The following is a 21,587-nucleotide window of genomic DNA, read 5'->3' on the forward strand; positions in this document are numbered from 1 at the left end:
GCTATACGCACTATTCACTTTCTGCCCACCCTTTCTGCCAATCCATATTCAAGTTCTTGCCATGAACGTATATAAAAGCCTGCAAAATACGGCGGATAATATTGTAATTTTATTTCTATCAATTGAATTTCTGATACGATTTCCGCACCGGGAAATTTAGATAACTGGTTTTTAAAAAATCAGACAATTTCTTTATCTGAAATTCCGATTTTCACTTATTTAGATAATTTCTGTCCGAATAAGTGAAAATCGTTCATTATTATTCACTGAAAGTATAAAATAGAAATTAACTTCCACACAAATAAAATCTTTAATTTTAAAAATTAAATTATATAAATTTACCTATAATAGCCCAGGTAGCAAGGTGTCGTCTATTTGATGTCAATAATTCGTCATTTGAGATCGCGAATGTCATGTTACCAAATGAAAACGTAATAATGATGTCATTTTTTTGACCTATTAATGACGTTAGTTATTTACCAATGTCACACTTTTCATTAATTAGTAACATCAGTTATTTGACCATTTAATGACGTATTAGTAAGATTCTATCAATGACCAATTACTGATGTCAATTATAATCTATTTTGTATACTTGCAATATCAACTTTTTAATCAAATTTTAGATTAACTATATTTACATTCGATGTATCAATAATGTTATAAGTTTTGTTGACCATCAACTTAACATTAATTTTTTATTAAGATTAATTACCCAGATAAGGTGTCGTCATTATAATGTTATTTCAAGGTCATTTCTCGTCATATGACATAATGTTGTTAAAATATATCAATGTTAAAATTAACATATTTATATAAAAAAATTTATAAATATTTATGATACTTATAAAATTTGCATGACTTCCTGTTCAAAATCCGGAGGAAATACGGTATTATATATTACAAAACTATGAAATATTGTTTAATATTAATAATTAAATTTGATGTGTATGTTTTCATATATCCAAAATTATTATTTATTTAATATTTTATGAGAAATGTTACTGCGCGCAACATTTCAAAACTTTACAAAAAGATCTTCAGCCGTTAGTTCGTTTGTTTACCTCCATGCGACGCGCGTTATCTCGCATTTGAGTTTCAGTCATGAGAATTATATAAAGCTTCGAGCAACTGGAAGGAGATTAAAAATGTATTTACTTCTATCAGTTTAATTTCTGATGCAATCCCAGTATAGGGAATTCAGATATTAGACTGATAGTTTTAAAAGTCGGTCAGATAAATGTTCAAAAAAGTTAAAATCATCCGTTTATTGTCATTTTATCATTTTATCATCATATGGTACATATGACGTCAACGGTCTGTGACTAAGACCGTTATTTTAACATCACTTTTATGTCGTTTCAAAGGTGAATTTGACGTAACCAGTGACTAAAAATGGTAACGTTATAATGACGACATCTTGCTACCTGGGAAATGACGTATTTTTGACGTCGATTTATAATGTCGTTAAGATGAGACAAAAGTACGTCAGTTTTACGACATTTGGACGTCATAAGAATGACCATAAAATGCCGTCAAATAGACGACACCTTGCTACTTGGGATATATTACATTAATATATGTTATTATATATTATTACTATAATTGATTTTAGTTTCGCTGTCAAAAAACGTCAGAAAATAATGTTCCGTGAATGTAACATATCGACGTCATGTTCGGGTTTCATGAAACCTAACTTAGAACATTTAATTAGTCATTTCGTGATCAAAATTTAACTAATACAATGGATAGATATCTAGTGAATATTTACATAAATATCCACTGAATACTGATGTCCAGTGGATATTGGCGTGTATATTTTATAGATATTTATAAAATCTTGTATTGCGGACATTTGGATATTTAAAGCATATATAATAGATATTTCCTACATATTTATGAATATCCCTAAATGCACATTAAGAACATACGTTAATTTCTGTGTACATACTAAGTTTCTATACAGGGTGTTCCCAATTTAAATGGCAAAACTTCAAGAGCGGATCGTAGGGGACCGAAAAATTAAGACAAGAAGTCCTTTAGAAGTTTGCTCGTTTTTGCTCCATTTTAGAGAAAATTGCAAAAATTCAATCTCTCATTGTCAGTTGCTCTCTTGAATTGATTGGCACCGAATAAACTTCCCATACAGCACCGAAAGATTGCAAAAACGTTGCATAAATCTTACATTGAAACATCGTAATATTGCATAAAAGTTGCGAAATGTTTCAGCAATGTTACTGCAAGCCTGGGGCAACGTTGAAATGTCCGCCCACAGAAATATTTCAATAAGACTACAGTAATGTTACGATGTATTTGTAATATTTAAGTACATTGCTACAAATATGCACACAAAACGCTTCAAATTTAATACGTAAACTTTGAGAATATATAAAAACATCCAAAAGAGATAAGAAAAAAGATTGTGAATTTACGCAATTACAACAAGTTTTTTCTCGTCTCTCTTGGATGTCTTTATATATTCTCCAAGTTCATCTAAATTAAATTTGAAGCATTTTGCATATTAAAAAATTATTATCAAATTTTTGCTTTTATATAAAAATGGGAACTATTAAATAATTTTCTGTTATCTAATTAACATCGCTATTTTATAAATTATTTACAAGTTTAAGAAATTGATAATGATTAAATAATTTAATTTATAAAAATTAAAATTTTATTTATATAAATATTAAACTCCATATCTTAAGTAGACAATAAACGGATAATTTTAACCTTTTTCGGATAATTATTTGTCCGATTTCTGAACACTCAATTCAATATCTGAATTTCTTGTGTTGGGATTGTATCAAACAAATTAATCTGATAAAAATAGTTATTATACCTTTAATATTACTAACCGCTCTTTGCAAGCTTTATATAACCATCGTGATTAAAACTTAAATACGGGATAGATAACGCAACGCGCGCCGCATAGTGGTAAACGAACGAAGTAGCGATTATTAAAAACTGTTTTTTGTAATGTTTTTGAAATGTTGCTATAACATTCTCATGAAATATTACAATTCCATATTTCAATAATGTCTCAACAATATTACGTTGCAACTTGCAAGATTGTAACATTGCTGCAATGTAATTGCAATGTTCTATGCTGTATGGGTTTTTGCTTCAACGTTCCTTACATATGTGGTTCCACACATTAAAATATGGTTCCAACTCGATGGATGTCCAGCTTATTATAGCAGAGCTGCTCGTTCTTGGCTGGACATAAATTATCCACAACGACGGATTGGACGTGGAGGAATAGTACCTTGACTACCCCGATCACCTGATATGACACCTATGGACTTCTTCGTATGGGAACCTTGAAGCAGGAAATTTATTCGGTGCCAATCAATTCAAGAGAGTAATTAAGAGACCGAATCATAGATGCAGTACACCAAATATCACTAGAACAATGTCTAGCTGCAATTAATGAGGTCAGTGCTAGATATAATACTTGCATTGCTGCAAGAGAGCAACATTTTGAACAATATCTGCATTAAATAGATGATAACAAATAAAATGTAAATAAATAAGTAAAAAAATGAAAACTTGTTTTTTTTTGTGATTTTCTCCAAAATGGAGCAAAAACGAGCAAACCTCTGAAGGACTTTCTGTCTTAGTTTTTCGATCCTCTACACGCTCCTGAAGTTTTGCAATTTAAATTGGGGACACCCGGTATAAATAGATAAATAAAAAAAATTGATTTATACCAAAATATAATGCCGGGGAATTTATATTGTGATTTTCAGTGATTGTCATTGTCTTAGTTATACATATATATCTTGTTTACAAAAATATAATTTATACAATATTTTATTTAAACAAAAATATCTATAATATTTGTAACAGATATCTATAATAGTAAAAGAGAGAAAGAGAGAAAAATGAAAAATGTGAGATATATCTCTTCTGTATCACACAACATATACATATAGTGTTAACTAAAATATTGCGTATAAATTATTTTGCAAACAAGATATATGGGACAGGGTGTCCCATAATAACCCTGTCATTTCTCGTGTGCAAATAGAGCAGGTAAACCAAGAAGAAAAGTTTTTCATCATTTTACGTTTTTTGTAATAGTTATTGAGAAATTAATTTAAAAAGATCGACCAATTCGCGCCCATACACCACCGCAAGATTGTAACAACTTTACAGCAACATTTTTCTGCAAGATTGCAACATTGCAGAAACATTGCAAAATATTGCTGCAACGTTATGATATTGCAGCAATACATAGCAATATAATATATATGTAATAATGTAAATTTTTCGGTGCACATTCGACTTCCTTCAGTGACAGAGAATATCTGAGAAAAATAAGAAAAATCTCAATTTGCAATTGTGTAAATTCACAGTCTCTTTGTATCCGTAATATTCAGATATCCGGATGCATAAAGATTGTGATGGATTTACGCATACGAGTTTTTTCACATCTCTCTTGTCTTTATATAATCTCAAAATTTATTTATTAAAATCTGAAGTATTTTGCATAATTAAAAATTATTATTAAATTTTTGATTTTATATAAGAATGGAAACTATTAAAAGAATTCTTAGTCCAATGTCTGAGTCTCCTGTGTTGGAGTCATATCATACAACTTAAACTAATGAAAATAGTTATTATATCTTTAATCTTACTAACAGCTCTTTGTAAACTTTATATAATCATCATGACCAAAAATTAAATGCGGAATAGATAGCACAATATGCGCCGCATAGCGGTAAACGAATGAACTAGCGATTATCGAATACTTTTTTTGTAATATTTTCGAAATGTTGTTGTAACATTGCTAAAGTTATATTATAAAATAATGTCTTTGCAATATTTCTGCAACATTACACTGCAATATGCAATATTGCAATGTTGCAACAATGTTGTTGCAAGCTTCAGTGCTGTATGGGCGTGAATATAAGCGCGCAGTAAAAAGAAACACCTATTAATGCGTGGTTGTTAAGTATAATTTTATGTTATAAGATGAAATAGTTAGCGACTCATGCGGTGGTAATCATGCTTCGGATGGTCAGCTACGGCGCGTTGCGCCGTTCCTGCCTGCCTTCTGTATTTGACGCGTGATTTGCTAACTATTTTTGCTTATAATTCAAAAATTACGCTTCAATTCAAATTTTGGTAAAGGAAAAATCGTCTTAGAAGAATTGTATCAGAAATACGTCATTTTAAGGATGGAAGGTTGTTCTGAAACACCCTGTATATACAGGGTATCTCATTTTAAATGCCGTAGGTAAATATATCGAAAAATATGAAACATATGGAAAAATGTTTCAGACAAAAGTTGCATAGTTTGAAGGGAGCCACATGATGAAAATATGGGCTTGACCTTGAGTGACCTTTTCAAGGCCAGGTCAATGTGATCGATGTTTTCTTAAATAGGACCGCCCTTTTCTCATTTGCATATTCTTGTAGCTTATCTCGAGAGTTTTTCAAAACACTATAATAAAGTATTTTTTCATTAAGTATTTTTCGAGTTATTTTATATATTAATCTGACATATTTTGATATAAAAAATAAAATATCTCGTAAAATATTTAGTTTTCAATAATCTTATCGTAATACTTTTATGTATAGAATAACGAGACAAATCAATTAGTGTAAAAAAGACGAATAATTGTTTTAAAAAATACATTGTACGTAATTACATACTTTTTCTTAAAAACAATTATTTTGTGAATATTTGAAAAAGGAAAGATAAAAAACATTTAATTTAACTTATTTATTTACGAATGTATTACAAATTCTGGTCAAAATTATTTTCTGCAGATTTAATACAAAGTTGCCCTGCGTAAAAGTGATCTAACAGCTCGCACCACCATGCCAGAAGAATTTCTTATTTGCATTGCCGCATTCATAAGGCCGATATTACATTTGTCATATGACAAACATTTTAAGCTTACTGATTGACTGCAAAATAGAAAATTTCTTGAGTCTCTCGAAATTAGCTAATCAATGCGCTTAAAAGGTTTGTCGTACGACAAATGTAATACTGGCCTAATTCTATTAAATCTGCAAGAGATAATTTTAAATAGAATTTGTAATACATTTGTAAATAAACAAGTTAAATTAAATGTCTTTTCTTTCTTTTTTTCAAATATTCACATCAACTTTCAATGGTTATAGTTCTGTTAGAAAGCATTTACGGACATGTTTATTAAACAATTTCAACTCTAAATGACTTCATAATAACACGCCCTTAATATATGGACCTCGAGACATGGGACACTCTGTGTGTGTGTGTGTGTGTGTGTGTATGCGCGTGTGCGCGTGTGCGCGTGTGTGCGTGTGTGTGTAGATCAAAGATTGAATTTTGACCAATCAAGAGAACTAAATTTTATTTATTTTTGCTATTTATTTGGGCTAGACTTTACTGAATAATAACTCCTTTATTAAGCGTTAAAAAAATGTTAGAGGACTTTTCTTTTCAGTTTGACCCAATCTACCTCCACCTTTCGTTTGGTCACTTACTTGTCAGACACCCTGTATATATAATAAAATTTCTTTGTCTTGATTAGTCAAATTCCAATTTTTAATCTTCAATTTTCAATGCGTAGTTTGATATGAGTTTTATATATTTATCGAAAGTTCAGATTGAGATTTGTTATTCAAAAATTCCGCTGCAATTCGTATTCACATGTTGCCAATAGATAGCAGCAGCGTATTTCTACAGCGAAGTCAAGCGAAGTGTCTAGCCAACGAGCAACTGTACGACGTGCGAGCTGATTTAGTTTGTTCCGTGTATTTTGTGACGTGTAAACGTGTGTTGTGTTTATTTCATATTCATTGTCGGATTTGTCGCATTCAATTTTTTCTACGAGTTTCCTCTTCGCGATTAGCAGTACAAGATATGTATAGTGTTTTCAGTGTGGACGATCAATATGTAAGTATCGCTTATCATTTAACGATTATCTGTTCGCTAAACGTAACCTCCAAACATGAGCGCGTTAATATTTCATGTTAGACGATATCCTTGTATATAAATATATATTTTTCTTTGTCTTTCTTTTTTTTTCTTTCTTCGACTGATTCTTACTGCCATTTGCTTGCCTATATATGTATTTCTAGTATTCTACGTTTCGAATTTTTGATTGATGTAACGGACATCAATTGTGAATACTTCTGATTATCGTTACAACGACACAACATCGATTGAGAGTATTTTTGATAGATAGATACATCACACTGATTCCACAAAAGAGTGCTCTTTTTTAATAAAACAATCTTAAATTAATTTAACACTTAAACGCATATACACATAGGCATTTACACCTGTGTGCGTGTATATACGCACGTATCACGAATAATCATATATAAAAATAGCATTATTTTTCTTCCTTTTTCTACTTTTATTTCTTTTCTTTCTTTTTTTCTTCCCCCTCCTGCATTTCAGTCTTTTCTCAGCCTCTCACTTCACTTTTTATAAATATGGAGAGTGTATGTGTATGCATGTGTATATATGTGAAAATTTTTTACATAGTGCAGTTAAAAAAATAATTTTTTTTTTATAATCTAAATAATAGTCTATTGTGCTGTGATTATTTAGAATCAACTCCGTGAATAACTGACATCATTACGATAAAAATGATGGATTGTTTCAATCGAATATTATTATCAAAGTTATGACGTTATAAGGATGGCCGCGGGCATTGAGCGATGGTAATTGAAATTGTTTGCAATTCATGTTTTGCATCTCTTGGAAACGCTGTATTTTCAAAAGTTTTGCAACAAAAAGTTTGTTTTTCGATAAAAAATATGTTGATATTTTCTTGACTTATCTATATCTGGAACACACAAACAAACAATAAACAAACATACACACACTTTATATACTAGCAAATTAAATTGTATAGGACAATATATCAAAAGAATTGAATATATCATCGGAAAAGTATAAAAGTCGAATAATTTATACCTATAAATATATCGCGTTACAAAAAGAATTTGATGTAACGACTTCATTATTCAATAAAATCGAGTTAAATGAATGTTCAATTCATTCAATTATAAGTCATTTAATAGCGTTGTTTTTTGGAAGCAAATTGGCATTATGCATTTTGTTATGATAAATACGTAATAAATATAGATTTCATAATAGATTTCAATTTCTATGAAGTAAATGTTTATATGTTTATACATGGCATCATGACATAACGTAATGCGACGATGCAATTTATTATCCACACAATTGCGTTCGTGATATATATCTGTTTATCTATTATTATTCATACGTAATCAATTCTACTAATAATTGCGTCCACATTTAGCTATTATAACTAGATATTCCACTATCGTTTCTTTAAGTCTTAAGTCAAATAATATCGAGATTTATTAAATTTGATTTTTTGCAAGTTGATGTAATATATGTAACATGAAATATCTGTAATTTGTTTAAGATTTACATTTGAAAATGACAACACATGACAAGATTTATAAACAATAACTTAGTCCATAAGGCTCTAAATATTAAATATCTGCAATTATTAAACGGGGTAAACAGCATGCTGAGTAAAAGGCGCCAAAAATTGTGTGATTATTCTCAAGTTAAATAATGTTTATTAATTAAACGTTTCGTTCTCATCGCGACATTTTCAATAACTGTATAAAAAAGAAAAAATACAATAGAAATCGTGTGAAACATCAAGTTTGCACCTTCTATCCAGCGTGTGGCTCTTATTTGCCTCGTTTTAATAGTTGTACAAGACTCATAATTGCATGGCCATCTGTTTACATGAAATGTTTGCTGTAAATCCCAGCGCCTCTTTTATATATGTAAATCAACAGCTCAATCGCGCACACATATCGCTCGTGCTATACTAAAGATTTACAAACATGCTATTTTGATCCGATATAATGCGATATAAGAATAAATGTTAAATAAAAAATATTTAATTTATAATTTAATTAATTAATCATGAATCATAATATTGTTACAAATGCTGTTTTTTATATAATGCGCCCTTTAAATAAGCAAGCGAAAACATGTAAACGTGATTTTTGTGTGAAATATTATAATAAAACGAGACATAATGCAGCCCGTTTGATGTGCTCTTTTTGCGACAACCGCACTTTTTTTCTTTTTTTTAACGACTTTTCGACGATGATTCTTGTGCAATTAGAAATTCGATACCTAGTGAAGTACACGACTGCAAGCTTTAGACTAATATGAATCTAATGTCTTATTATAAAAAATAAAAATTGATAATATTCTGTATAGTAACAGTTTGTATTTTGTTTCTATGTATTTGTACTATTTTTCATTTTGTTTATATCTCAAAGAGAAAAAATTATAAAATAATTTTCTACCAAATACATGTCGGCCATTTTACGGTATCTTAAATTTCTTAAATTTTTTTTCTGATGCTTTACTCTTGTAAATTTGCACGCTGTGCGGCTTTCCGGCATTATTTATACTTATTTTGCAAGCAACAAATTCGGAACTTGCATATTTCAAGAGCAACAAATTCAGACAATACGTCAGTATCAAATTTAAGCGAGCAACAATTTTTTTTCTGATGGTTTACTCCTGTAAATTTGCACGCTGTGCAGCTTTCCGGCATTATTTATACTTATTTTGCAAGCAACAAATTCGGAACTTGCATATTTCGAGAGCAACAAATTCTGATAATATATCAGTACCAAATTTACGCGAGCAACAAATTTTTTTTGATGGTTTACTCTTGTAAGTTTGCACGCTGTGCGGCTTTCTGACATTATTTATACTTATTTTGCAAGCAACGAATTTGAAACTTGTTCGAAAGCAACAAATTAGCAACAAATTCTTATATTATTGTTATGTACAATTTTATTGCTATATATATATTGCCCCGCTAACTTAATCTTCTTTTAGCGGAACATCATTTTTTTTTTAAACTTACAGAGCAACAAATTTTTTTGTTTGGCAACTTTTTAGCAACAAATGAACAACAAATAAAAATATTAATTAGAATTGATTCTGCTCATTTTGTTCCGCTAACTTATAAGACGTGAATTGTTTAAGATGCAAATGAAATAAAAAGTAGTACGTATAAATCCGGAAACACAATTCTTCATCGCGTACGGCGTTAATAAAATCAAAATATTTTTGATGAGATCAAAATATTTTATGTTGGGTGCTAGCTATTATTTAATCATCTTATACTTTTCATTTTTTGTGGTACAGTTAAAGAGCGATACAAAATAGATACTAACGGATTGGAGACTATATTAAGCAGAAATATATTTAACTATACATATCGGAATAAGAATGTTGGTGTGAAGTTAGCATCGCAAATTCAATTCGGAAGTTTTATCAAGAGTTCTATTTGCACCTCAAATAGTTCTACAGTTCCTGATAGGTTTTAAAAATAGTTCCGGCGAAAAACGTAAAAAAGTTGCATTTTGAAAATATGAGTTGCCAATTCTTTGTGGCACGGCAAAATGCAAAAATGCCATTTAAATAATTGTATCTTATAGTTCTCCTATAGTTTTTCTAGTTAAGATTTCTACAGTTCCTGATAAGTTTTAGCAATAGTTCCGGTCTCTAAATATTTTTAAATAATTTTTGAATCTCAGACCTGGCATCTCATCTTTCGCTAAAAGTGGCCAGAACTTTTTCATTTTTGATTTTATAGCTTCGAACCTTAAGAATAATCGATAGAACTCTTTGGAGTGCAAATATTGTAGAACTGTCACCAAAACTTACTATTAATATTACATATTTATGTACATTAAATAACATTGATTAATTATTTTTTATTCTAATTTACTAGTGTTTTATAATATTACGCCGTTTTCTAATATTTTATTAAACGTAATGTTTCATTATTTTTAAGCTATATTAATATCTTCATTAAACTTTGATATATTCTTATAATTTTAGAACACATATCTACAACAAAAAGAAAGAAAAATGTACAAAGCGAAAAAAGAAAAATTTTAAAAAATTATTAGTTTCTACAAATACATAAATAATTATTTTAAAATTCTGCTGATAATTAGTAAGCAGCGCGTGAAAAGCTATGATAAAAAATAATAGAAATCTCACCACTTTTTAAGTTCACAAAGAATAAAATTTTTTTCGGAAATTCGGAGTTCTGTTGAGAGTTTTATTTGCGCCCCGAAGAGTTCTATCGATAAGTATTAGGACTCGAAGCTGTAAAATCAAAGATGAAATAATTCTAGCCACTTTTAGTTATACGCTCTTAGAAAATTTATAAATTCCGAGGGGGTGAAATTTTTTTCGGAAATTCGTTCTGGAGAAACCGGAACTATTGCTAAAACTTATCAGGAACTGTAGAACTCTTCGAGAACTATAAGATACAATTATTTAAATGGCATTTTTGCATTTTGCCGTGCCACGAATAATTGGCACCTCATATTTTCAAAATGCAATTTTTTTACGTTTTTCGCCGGAACTATTTTTAAAACCTATCAGGAACTGTAGAACTATTTGGGGTGTAAATAGAACTTTTGATAAAACTTCCGATTTTTGAATTTGCGGTGCTAACTTCACACCGACAATAGCAATACTTTAATAATATAAATGTAGGTGCATATCAGGAGATATATGGAAAATGCATAAGTTTCGTTAGCTTTATTTCATTTCTGTATTCCTGAAACATTCTTTCAGTATTTTATTAGATGATTTTTCCATAACTTTTTTCTTTAAATTTTAATATTTTTCTTCTATCTTCTATCTTTATTTTCAATGCATGGCTTTTATATTTTCAGTATTATCGATTTTCAATACTATCTATTTTATCATAGAAATAAAAAAGATAATTTATCAATTGTACTTATATTTATTACTATACAAATAACTTATTACTATACAAATATATTTATTACTATACAAATATTTTTTACTATACAAATAATATTATTCAGGCGTGTGGAATTACCCCCATTAAACTAGCCCCCCACCCCAGCGCTAAATAAGTTTTAACCTAGATTAAAAATATTATATTGTTTTTTAAATAATTATTTTATTTGTTTTTTTTTTATATGACAGGAGAGAGACAGCTTAATGTTAAGCCAGCCTCCCCCCCCCCCCCCAGGATACATCTAATTTCCTGCCTTTGAGCACCTAATTTCAGACTTCGGCACCTAATTAGCACCTAATTTTAGCCTAAGTTAAAACTTATTTGTGCTGGTGGAGGAGCTAACTTAATAGGGGTCCCTCTATCTTGAAATATTTAATTTAATTTTGTTCTTTTATTTTTTTTTCCCTTTTTGTAAGCCACTTTGCATTTACCCCCTTTAAGTTAGGCCCCCCCCCCCCCCACCAGCGCTAAATAAGTTTTAACTTAGATTAAAATTAGGTGCTAATTAGATGCTAATTAGGTGCCGAAGTCCGAAATTTGGTGCTCGAACCGTTTGGCAGGAAATCAGATTTATACTGGAAGGGGGGGGGGGGCTGACTTAACATTAAGTTGGTCCCCCCATACAAAAAAACAAAATAATTATTAAAAAAACAAATACATAATAATTAAGTGCTAATTGAGTTCTCAGAAACCGTTAAAATATATTTAAAATAAAAATTGTTTTATATAACTTTATTCTTGTATGACGGTGGGCGCGACCGACGTTTAAGTTCACAATCCTGCCAAACGGATCGAGCACTTAATTCAACGTTTAGATATCTCGATATGATATTAATTAACGAGTATATTGATACCAGTAACTATCAAGCACCTAATTTTTTACTAATACTTTACTCTTGTGAGATAGTTTGCGCGATAGATGTTTAAGTTCGAAATCCTACCGAACGGAATGAGCGCTTAATTCGGCGTTCACATATCTTCATATAATATATTTTAAAAAGTATTTTAATACTAATAACTTTCTAATTTTTTAATGTTAGTTTATATTTATATGCGTCACGCGACCGAAGTACAAGAATAAAATCCTATTAAATAATTAGGTGCTCGATAATTATTGGTGTTAAAATACTTGTTAATTAATATTATTTCCAGATGTCTAAACGCCAAATTAAGTGCTTGATCCGTTTAGCAGGATTTCGAACTTAAACGTCAGTGGCGTTCACAGCCATACAAGAGTAAAGTGATATAAAACAATTTTATTTTGGATATATCTTAACGGTTTCTGAAAGCACTTAATTAGCACTTAATTATTATGTATTTGTTTTTTTAATAATTATTTTATTTATATATTTTTTTGTATGGGAGGAGGCAGCTTAATGTTAAGTCAGCCCCCCTTCCCCCAGTATAAATCTAATTCCCTGTCAAACGGTTTGAGCACCAAATTTCGGACTTCGGCACCTAATTAGCACCTAATTAGCACCTAATTTTAATCTAAGTTAAAATTTATTTAGCGTTGGTGGGAGGGCTAACTTAATGGGGGTTTTGCTTTTATTAATACCGAATTTGCATAACTTATAAAAACTTTAGGATTTTTGTTTAAAGTCTTTTTTTAAACTTGCAGCCTCTGAGACCTCAGAGATTTGCGGTGTTCTGTTTGCTCCAAAAATTTACTAGTTTTAATCCTGGTTTATGTTTCCATACAAAATTTTTCCCATTGATTTGTAACTTCCTGTATTCTGTCTTGATCTGCACTTCATTCTCCTTTTAGTCTTTGCAATTTCTATTATATTTCTTCTCTCTTATTTCTCTATCTGATCTTGGTAAATCGTTTTTTTTTTTTCTTTCAATCTGTTTGTCTTTTTTATTATCTATTTCTTACTCTTCCAAATCTTTAATTTAATCAGAATCATACTATTCCCCGCTCCTTATTTATCTATTCCATTTATATCCTCTATCTTTGTTTTGCTTTCGTGTCTGTCTCTCTCTCTCTCTCTCTCTCTCTCTCTCTCTCTCTCTCTCTCTCTCTCTCTCTGTCTTTCTATGAATCAGTTTTTATAATATTTTCTGTTGTACTTTTTATTATTTCTCTAATAGGTATATTCTATTTTTTAATTATTATATTCTTCTTTTTCCTCTCTCTCTTACATCTTCCTTGGATATACCGAAAAGAAAACGGACTAAATAAGAGTCTAATGCGGTAGGCAGTGCATAAATTATTCTTGAAACCTTTTATTGGAACGAACGTTTTGATCCTATAATTCGGACCATTCTCAGCATGGATTAGAAATTAGCATTGTATGTGTCTGTCAATGACACTCAGTGACTCCTCCGACAGATGCTTTTAATTAGCCTGCTTCCGATACCAGCTGTAAAGGACGTATATGTTGAGATGTTCAGGATGATAAAATATAGTAATTGTGCGTACTATTGTACATCCATCAGATTAGGTATCGGGAGTCGAGATGAGAGGAGACCCGTCGACTCGCGGTGCCTAACCTGATAGATGTAGTACGCATAATTATTATAGTTTTATCATCCTGAACCCAACATATGCGTCCTTTACAGATACCGAAACGAACTGATTACGAGCACCAATCGGGAGAGTTACTGACTTTTGAGTGTCATTGACAGACACATGCAATGCTAATTTCTAATCCATGTTGAGGATGGTCTGAATTATAGGACCGAAACGCTCGTTCCAATAACGGATTTCACTGTCAAGAATAGTTTGTGCACTGTCTACCGCGCTAGGCTCTTATTTAGTCCGTTTTCCTTTCGATATAATTAATTTTTAAAGCTTTTATTTTTAAATATTTAATCTTTTTTTTTCTTTTAATTAAAATATTTTGTTTTGTATATTTTCTCCAGTTTCTGTTCCGGTTGTTCCATCTTCTTTACCTTCTTTTCTATTTTAATCCAATAAACATATTGTAACAGTTATACAATATAACATTGGAGTAAAAAATTAAAATAACAATTGTTACATTTTTATTATATAATTGTTATATATCATCTGTTTACTGTTGCTAAATAAAATACTAGTGAACACATATTATAACAGTTATATAATATTAAAATAAAAAATTAAAATAACAGCTGTTATATATTTATTATAAAACTGTTATATATTATTTATTTACTGTTATATGTTAAAATAGTCGTATTCATGTAATATAATATTTATATAATTTAAAATTGTTAATATTATATATTATATATATTTCATTGATATACAATAAGAACATAACTGTAATAAAATTAATATATAACAAAAATTCCGCTAATTCGTTTGTTTATTGCTATGCGACGCACGATGCGCATTATCTCGCATTTGAGTTTTAGTCATGAGAATTATATAAAGCTTGCAAAGATCAATTGGCAGGAAATATAAAATGTAATTATTTCGATCAGTTCAATTTCTGATGCAATCCCAAGACATAGAGAATTCAGATATTGGACTGATTGTTTAGAAATCGGGCAGATACATGTTCGAAAAAGTCAAAATCATCTATTTATATAGATAATATAATTTTTATATAGATTTAGGTTATATAGATATTACCTGTTTAATAGATAATAATCTATTTGAGATTAAAATAAAGTTCTAATTTACATATAAAAAAAAAAAGTATTTTGCGAATTAAATTATTTTATTATTTATGTAATTATGTTACCAAGTGTTTTTGTCATGTAATATATATATATATTACAAAAAAAAAAAACAAATAATTGTTTAAAAAAATACATTGTAAATAATTTTCTTAAAAACAATTTTTTTTTTATACTAATTGATTTGTCTCATTATTCTGTACATAGAAGTATTACGGTAAGATTATCAAAAACTAAATATTTTACGAGATATTTAATTTTTTATATCAAAATATGTCAGATTAAAATATAAAATAACTCAAAAAGTACTTAATAAAAAAATACTTTATTATAGTGTTTTGGAAAGCTCTCGATGTCAGCTACAAGAATACTAAATAAAAAATGGGGGTTTCCATTTAATATTTTAAAGTTGACCTTCACATGACCTTCAAATGATTTTCTAAGGTCAAATCATTGTCACCATCTTATGGCCCCCTTGAAACCAAACAACTTTTGTCTGAAACATTTTTCTCTTCCGGGCTTGGTTTTTGAGATATTTGCCTGAGGAGATTAAAATGGGACACCCTGTATATATATGTGTGTGTGCGTGCGCGCGCGCGCGTGTGTGTGTGTGTATACGTTACATAACTTAGTGTAACCGAATATAACCATTAATATTACAAGATTGTAACATGTAATACATTCATTCCTTGTAATTTCCCACTCAAGGAAACAATAATGTTATATAGCAGTTATACATTTAATTGTAACAGTTATATAATGTTATATTATTGATACATTAAGAACATAACTGTAATAAAATTAAGATATAACATGTTATTGCTACTGATTTGATATTTATATAATTTTGTTATATGGATGTTACATCATAATTTTTAAATGTTTTTAAATATACATTTAAATACAGCACAAGAAGGTGCAGAAACGTTACATAGATATATATTTATAATAATATAGTATACATGCTTTTAACATATTGTTTAATATATATACATATATATCTTGGGTGGCCCATTTTAATACATCCAGCCGAATATCTCAAAAACCAAGCCCGGAAGAGAAAAATGTTTCAAACAAAAGTTGTGTGGCTTCAAGGGGGCCATAAGATGGTACTGGTTTGACCATGGAAAACCATTTGAAGGTCATGTGAAGGTCAACTTTAAAATCTTAAATGGAAACCCCCATTTTTTATTTAGTATTCTTGTAGCTTGCCTCGAGAGCTTTCCAAAACACTATAATAAACTATTTTTTTATTCAGTACTTTTTGAGTTATTTTATATTTTAATCTGACATCTTTTGATATAAAAAATTAAATATTTCATAAAATATTTAGTTTTTGATAATCTTACCGTAATACTTTTATGTACAGAATAATGATGCAAATCAATTAGTATAAAAAAATAATAGTTTTTAAAAAAATTATTTACGATGTATTTTCTTAAACAATTATTTGTTTTTTTTTGCACTAATTGATTTGTCTTATTATTCTGTACATAAAAGTATTACGGTAAGATTATCGAAAACTGAATATTTTATGAGATATTTAATTTTTTATATCAAAAGATGTTTATTATAGTGTTTTGGAAAGCTCTCGATGTCAGCTACAAGAATACTAAATAAAAAATGGGGCTTTCCATTTAAGATTTTAAAGTTGATCTTCACATGACCTTCAAATGATTTTCCAAGGTCAAACCAATGGTACCATCTTATGGCCCCCTCGAAACCAAACAACTTTTGTCTGAAACATTTTTCTCTTCCGGGCTTGGTTTTTGAGATATTCGGCTGGATGTATTAAAATGGGCCGCCCAGTATATATAAATATATTATTAATATATTATTAATATATATTAATATATATTAATATATATATATATATATATATATATATATATATATATGTGTGTTAAACAATATGTTAAAAGCATGTATACTATATTATTATAAATATATATCTATGTAACGTTTCTGCACCTTCTTGCTGTATTTAAATGTATATTCAAAAACATTTAAAAATTATGATGTAACATCCATATAACAAAATTATATAAATATAAAATCAATAGCAATAACATGTTATATCTTAATTTTATTACAGTCATGTTCTTAATGTATCAATAATATAACATTATATAACTGTTACAATTAAATGTATAACTGCTATATAACATTGTTGTTTCCTTGAGTGGGAAATTACAAGGAATGAATGTATTACATGTTACAATCTTGTAATATTACTTGTTATATTCGGTTACACTGTTATGTAACCGTTATAATATAATTATAAAATTGTGTTTGCTGGGAAGGCTCCTGGATACTCGCTGCGGCCATATTGGAATCGTGATATCATAGACGAGAATGACATGCTGAGAATTTTTGCGTGCCATTTTTAAATAAAAAGATATTTTAATGAAACAACACTACATATCGCTTTAGCACACTTGTAAAATTGTCTGAAAACTATGCTAAAACTATATATGCTTCGTATCACGGCTTCATTTTACGGCTGTTTATTAACTGTCAAGGGAAAAGCATAGTTTTCGGACAATTTTACAAATGTACTAAAATAATCTGTAGTGTTGTTGCACCAAAATTTTTTTATTTAAAAATGGCAAAAATTCTCAGCGTGCCATTCTTGCCATTCACGTCACGATTCCAATATGGCCGCGACGAGTACTCAGGAACTTTAAGCATGGTTTATATGATGCTTTTTTACTAACAATTAGTATGCTACTGCACTAGCAACTAATATAATTGAAATATTTTAATCGACTTTAACTGTAAAAATATTATACATTATATACAGGATATCTGCAATCAATCGCATTACCCGTCGTGTGCAGGTAGAACAGGTAAAACTGAAAAGAAAAATCTTATCATTTTATGATTTTCGTAATAATTAATGAGAAATTAATTTTAAAAAATCGATCAATTCGCGTGAGTATAAGCGCACAGTAAAAAGGAACAACCTATTAATTTGTGGTTGTTAGGACGCAACAATCCATTGTTATGTACTGCTCGCACTTAACCATTGTCATTTGTAGAGCGCTCTTTCCAAAACTTCGACGCTCGCCTAGCGACCGTAAATTTTTAGGTTGTCTCCTCTCGCTGCGCGCTTATACTCGCACGAATTGGTCGATCTTTTGTAATTAATTTCTCAATAATTATTATGAAAATCGCAATATGGTAAAGAATTTTTTTCCTCGGTTGTACCTGCTCTACCTGCACACGACAGGTGATGCAATTAACTCCAGACACCTTGTATGTATAATATTATATTATATTATACAATAACTGTATAAATAAATTAACATACAATAAAGAAAAATATCATAAATACATACATGAAAAATATATGCAAGCTGTAAAAATGAAAAAAAACATATAATGAATAAATAAATAAATTGAATAAATAAAGAGAGAAAGAATTCTATCATGCAATCAAACATCTCTGCAGCGTTCTAAAGTTCCTTCTGAGCCTTTCATAGGAGAAGTCTCCCACACCAGCTGGAACTGGTGGGAGACTCCTCTTTCTAAGAAAAGTGGTGCCACACAATGTGCTATACTCTATCATCATGCTAATAAGCTGAGAACCAATGTATCGATTGTTATTGAAAAACAGGAAAATTAGTAAAAGAAAAGTTATTCATCAAGAAATCGCAAAAGCATAAAGAAAACACCGAAACAAAACGCAATCATCGGAAAAGTCATTATGAATGATTGTTATAAATATAAAGGTTATATGTCAAACGGAACGATAATATATAACGTATAGTAAATAGAAGTGGGGGAATCAAATAATGAAAACACAGCGAATTCAAATTTTTGACAAGTTTTTCACTATCGGTAAATATATATGGCCCAAACGATTAATATCAGTATGTGAGAACTTTCTTATATATAATCTTAACTTTTAAAAATATCAGCTGTAATCCGACATGGAATTTATATAAATCTTGATTTCTTAATTACAATCAAGATGTGTGTCTATTCTTATTTCCACTTAACTATCTGCCAACTATCTGTATCGCATATCGCCGTGATAGTCGAGAATCAATTAAGGCTCAAGATAGTTCAGGAATTTTGATTAGTTATATTTTTTGATTTGATACTGTTATGGATTCTAGTCGTGAATTTTCAACGGGCACACAATTGGAAATGCATGAAAGCGCAAAGTTATGTCTGAACAAAGTTGAAATAAATATTTATGCAGCTACTTTGTATTCAGTTAAGCGAGATAATCTATTTTCGTGAGTTTTGATTATGATTGCAGAGAAGAAGTAATTCATATCTTCCCTCTCTCCTTCCTCCGCCTCTCCCCTCCCTCCCTCTCCCTCCTCTCTCTTCCTCCATCTCGCCCTCTCCCTCTCGCCTCTCCCTTTCTCTCCTCTCTCTCTTCCCTCCCTCTCTCTCTTCCCTCCCTTTCCTCCCTCTCTCTTTCTCTCCATGTGAATGTGGAGAGTCGCTTATCTATTTCTTCCTGAAAGTTAAATTTAATACAAAAGTTAGAAAAATGTAATTTTTGTTACAGAAAATGAAATGAAATCTGAGCGTTTATTCAGAGATGAAATCCTAAGGAAACAGAATCTACTATCATGATGGAACCACCACTTACGAGCAAGATTCTCCGGGCCCCTAATTTAAAGAGAGGTCAAGAGAACATTAGAATACAGAATAGAGTAAGTGATGATAATAATATACTTATATTATATACATTTTATACACTACAGAAACTAATATTTACATACATTCGAATATATACAGGATAATATTAATAAGAAAAACTGTTGCGATTTGTTGGACATCAAGAATTTTTCTGATAAATGCCGGGTAAATTTTGCATTATGACAATGCAGAAAAATTAAATTGGCACATGATTTCCCGTTTTCTTCGATGTAAATCTAGAGCATTTAATTTTATAAAATATCTTTTCTTTTTTGATACATTTCGCAAATATTTCGACTTGATTGATTTTGTATCCCCGCTGATTCTTCGAAAACTACTCTTCATCAGTCTCAAGAGTAAAGTATCTTTCAAAAACTGAAACTTTGCTAGCTTCATAGAGGTAATATTTCGTGCATAAACAAGTTATATTATTACATCGCATTCGTAACACTTGCATCTTGCAGTCCACTTTCGATCATTTGCAGTCTTACAACTTTCCTGGTGCAAGAAGTGCTTCTACTATTTTAAATTCTCTTGTTTGTATTTGTATATTTTCCAGAAATGTATTATAGTTGAGTGCATATGTGATGATGTCAAAAGTTTTTGTTCAAAAGGATATTATTTTAATATATTTCAATATATATTTTTTACTGATTAAACCTACTTTTGCTACAAAAGTTATGATACCAGAAAATTGCGTGAATTGAAAATAAAAATTATGTATATTCAGGCACACTTGAAATTATTCCTTGATTTACATCAATTTATTATCTATAGAGAATGATTTTAAATAGAATATGAGACTTTCGTTTCCGGTTGCAAGTGTGACAAGAATGAGAAATTGTGAGTGTAAATCGAGAGGCTTTTAGTAGAAAAAGATTGGAAAACCAAAAGAAAAAATAAGTGAAAAAATAGAAGGAAATGTGTGTAAGAGAGGAAAAGGAAGAAAGTGAAAATTATATTTTTAATCTTCTGTCAGTTGCTTTTTGCAAGCTTTATATACTTCTCATGACTAAAAATCAAATACGAAATGGATGCATATAGCGCGTCGCATAACGATGAACAAACGAACTATCAGCTGAATACTATATTTTTGTAAAGTTTGTAACAAAGTAAAGTTGTAAATTTGCTGTCATGCCATGCATGACAAGGCTTGCTCTGTTATTTGCGTGAATTTTGCATCTCGTTGTGCCAGAGTATACTTTGTTCTGTTCTTTTCGTAAATATGTTATCATATTGTGTACAATAAGGTTTGCTCTGTTCTTGTCATAAATTTGCTATTATAGCGTGTATAATAAAATTTGCTACTAATTGATGTAAAGTTTGTGTTACACCGTGAATAGCATCATACATGTTCTTCTTTGCGTAAAATTTACGAGCAAACCTTTTTCTATTATTTACAGCATCGTGAGACAAAAAATGTTGCCGTCAATTTGCTTCAAACTTTTTGACAAACCAAAACAAGACAAACGTTTGCTAGACAATTGTTGTCAAAATTAA

At 29.8% G+C, this 21,587-nt stretch overlaps 1 protein-coding gene across 10 annotated transcripts in view; it reads left to right on the plus strand.

The window, feature by feature from the left end:
* Positions 1-6,717: 6,717 nt before the first annotated feature.
* Positions 6,718-21,587, plus strand: part of Wdr62 (WD repeat domain 62) — a 135,535-nt gene continuing 120,665 nt past the window's right edge. For 7 of the 10 annotated variants that reach the window (XM_070297888.1, XM_070297883.1, XM_070297884.1 and 4 more), the window contains exons 1-2: positions 6,718-6,895; positions 19,954-20,101. In XM_070297888.1, coding sequence (XP_070153989.1) covers positions 20,018-20,101 — 84 coding nt within the window. In that variant the 5' untranslated portion in view covers positions 6,718-6,895; positions 19,954-20,017. The remainder of the gene's footprint in view (positions 6,896-19,953; positions 20,102-21,587) is intronic. The other 3 variants (XM_070297891.1, XM_070297893.1, XM_070297894.1) reach the window with 1 other exon arrangement.

Source organism: Polyergus mexicanus, unplaced genomic scaffold (assembly GCF_030449975.1).
Source record: "Polyergus mexicanus isolate NDT 795.1 unplaced genomic scaffold, iyPolMexi1.0 SCAF_6, whole genome shotgun sequence".
Taxonomy (NCBI): Eukaryota; Metazoa; Arthropoda; class Insecta; order Hymenoptera; family Formicidae; genus Polyergus; species Polyergus mexicanus.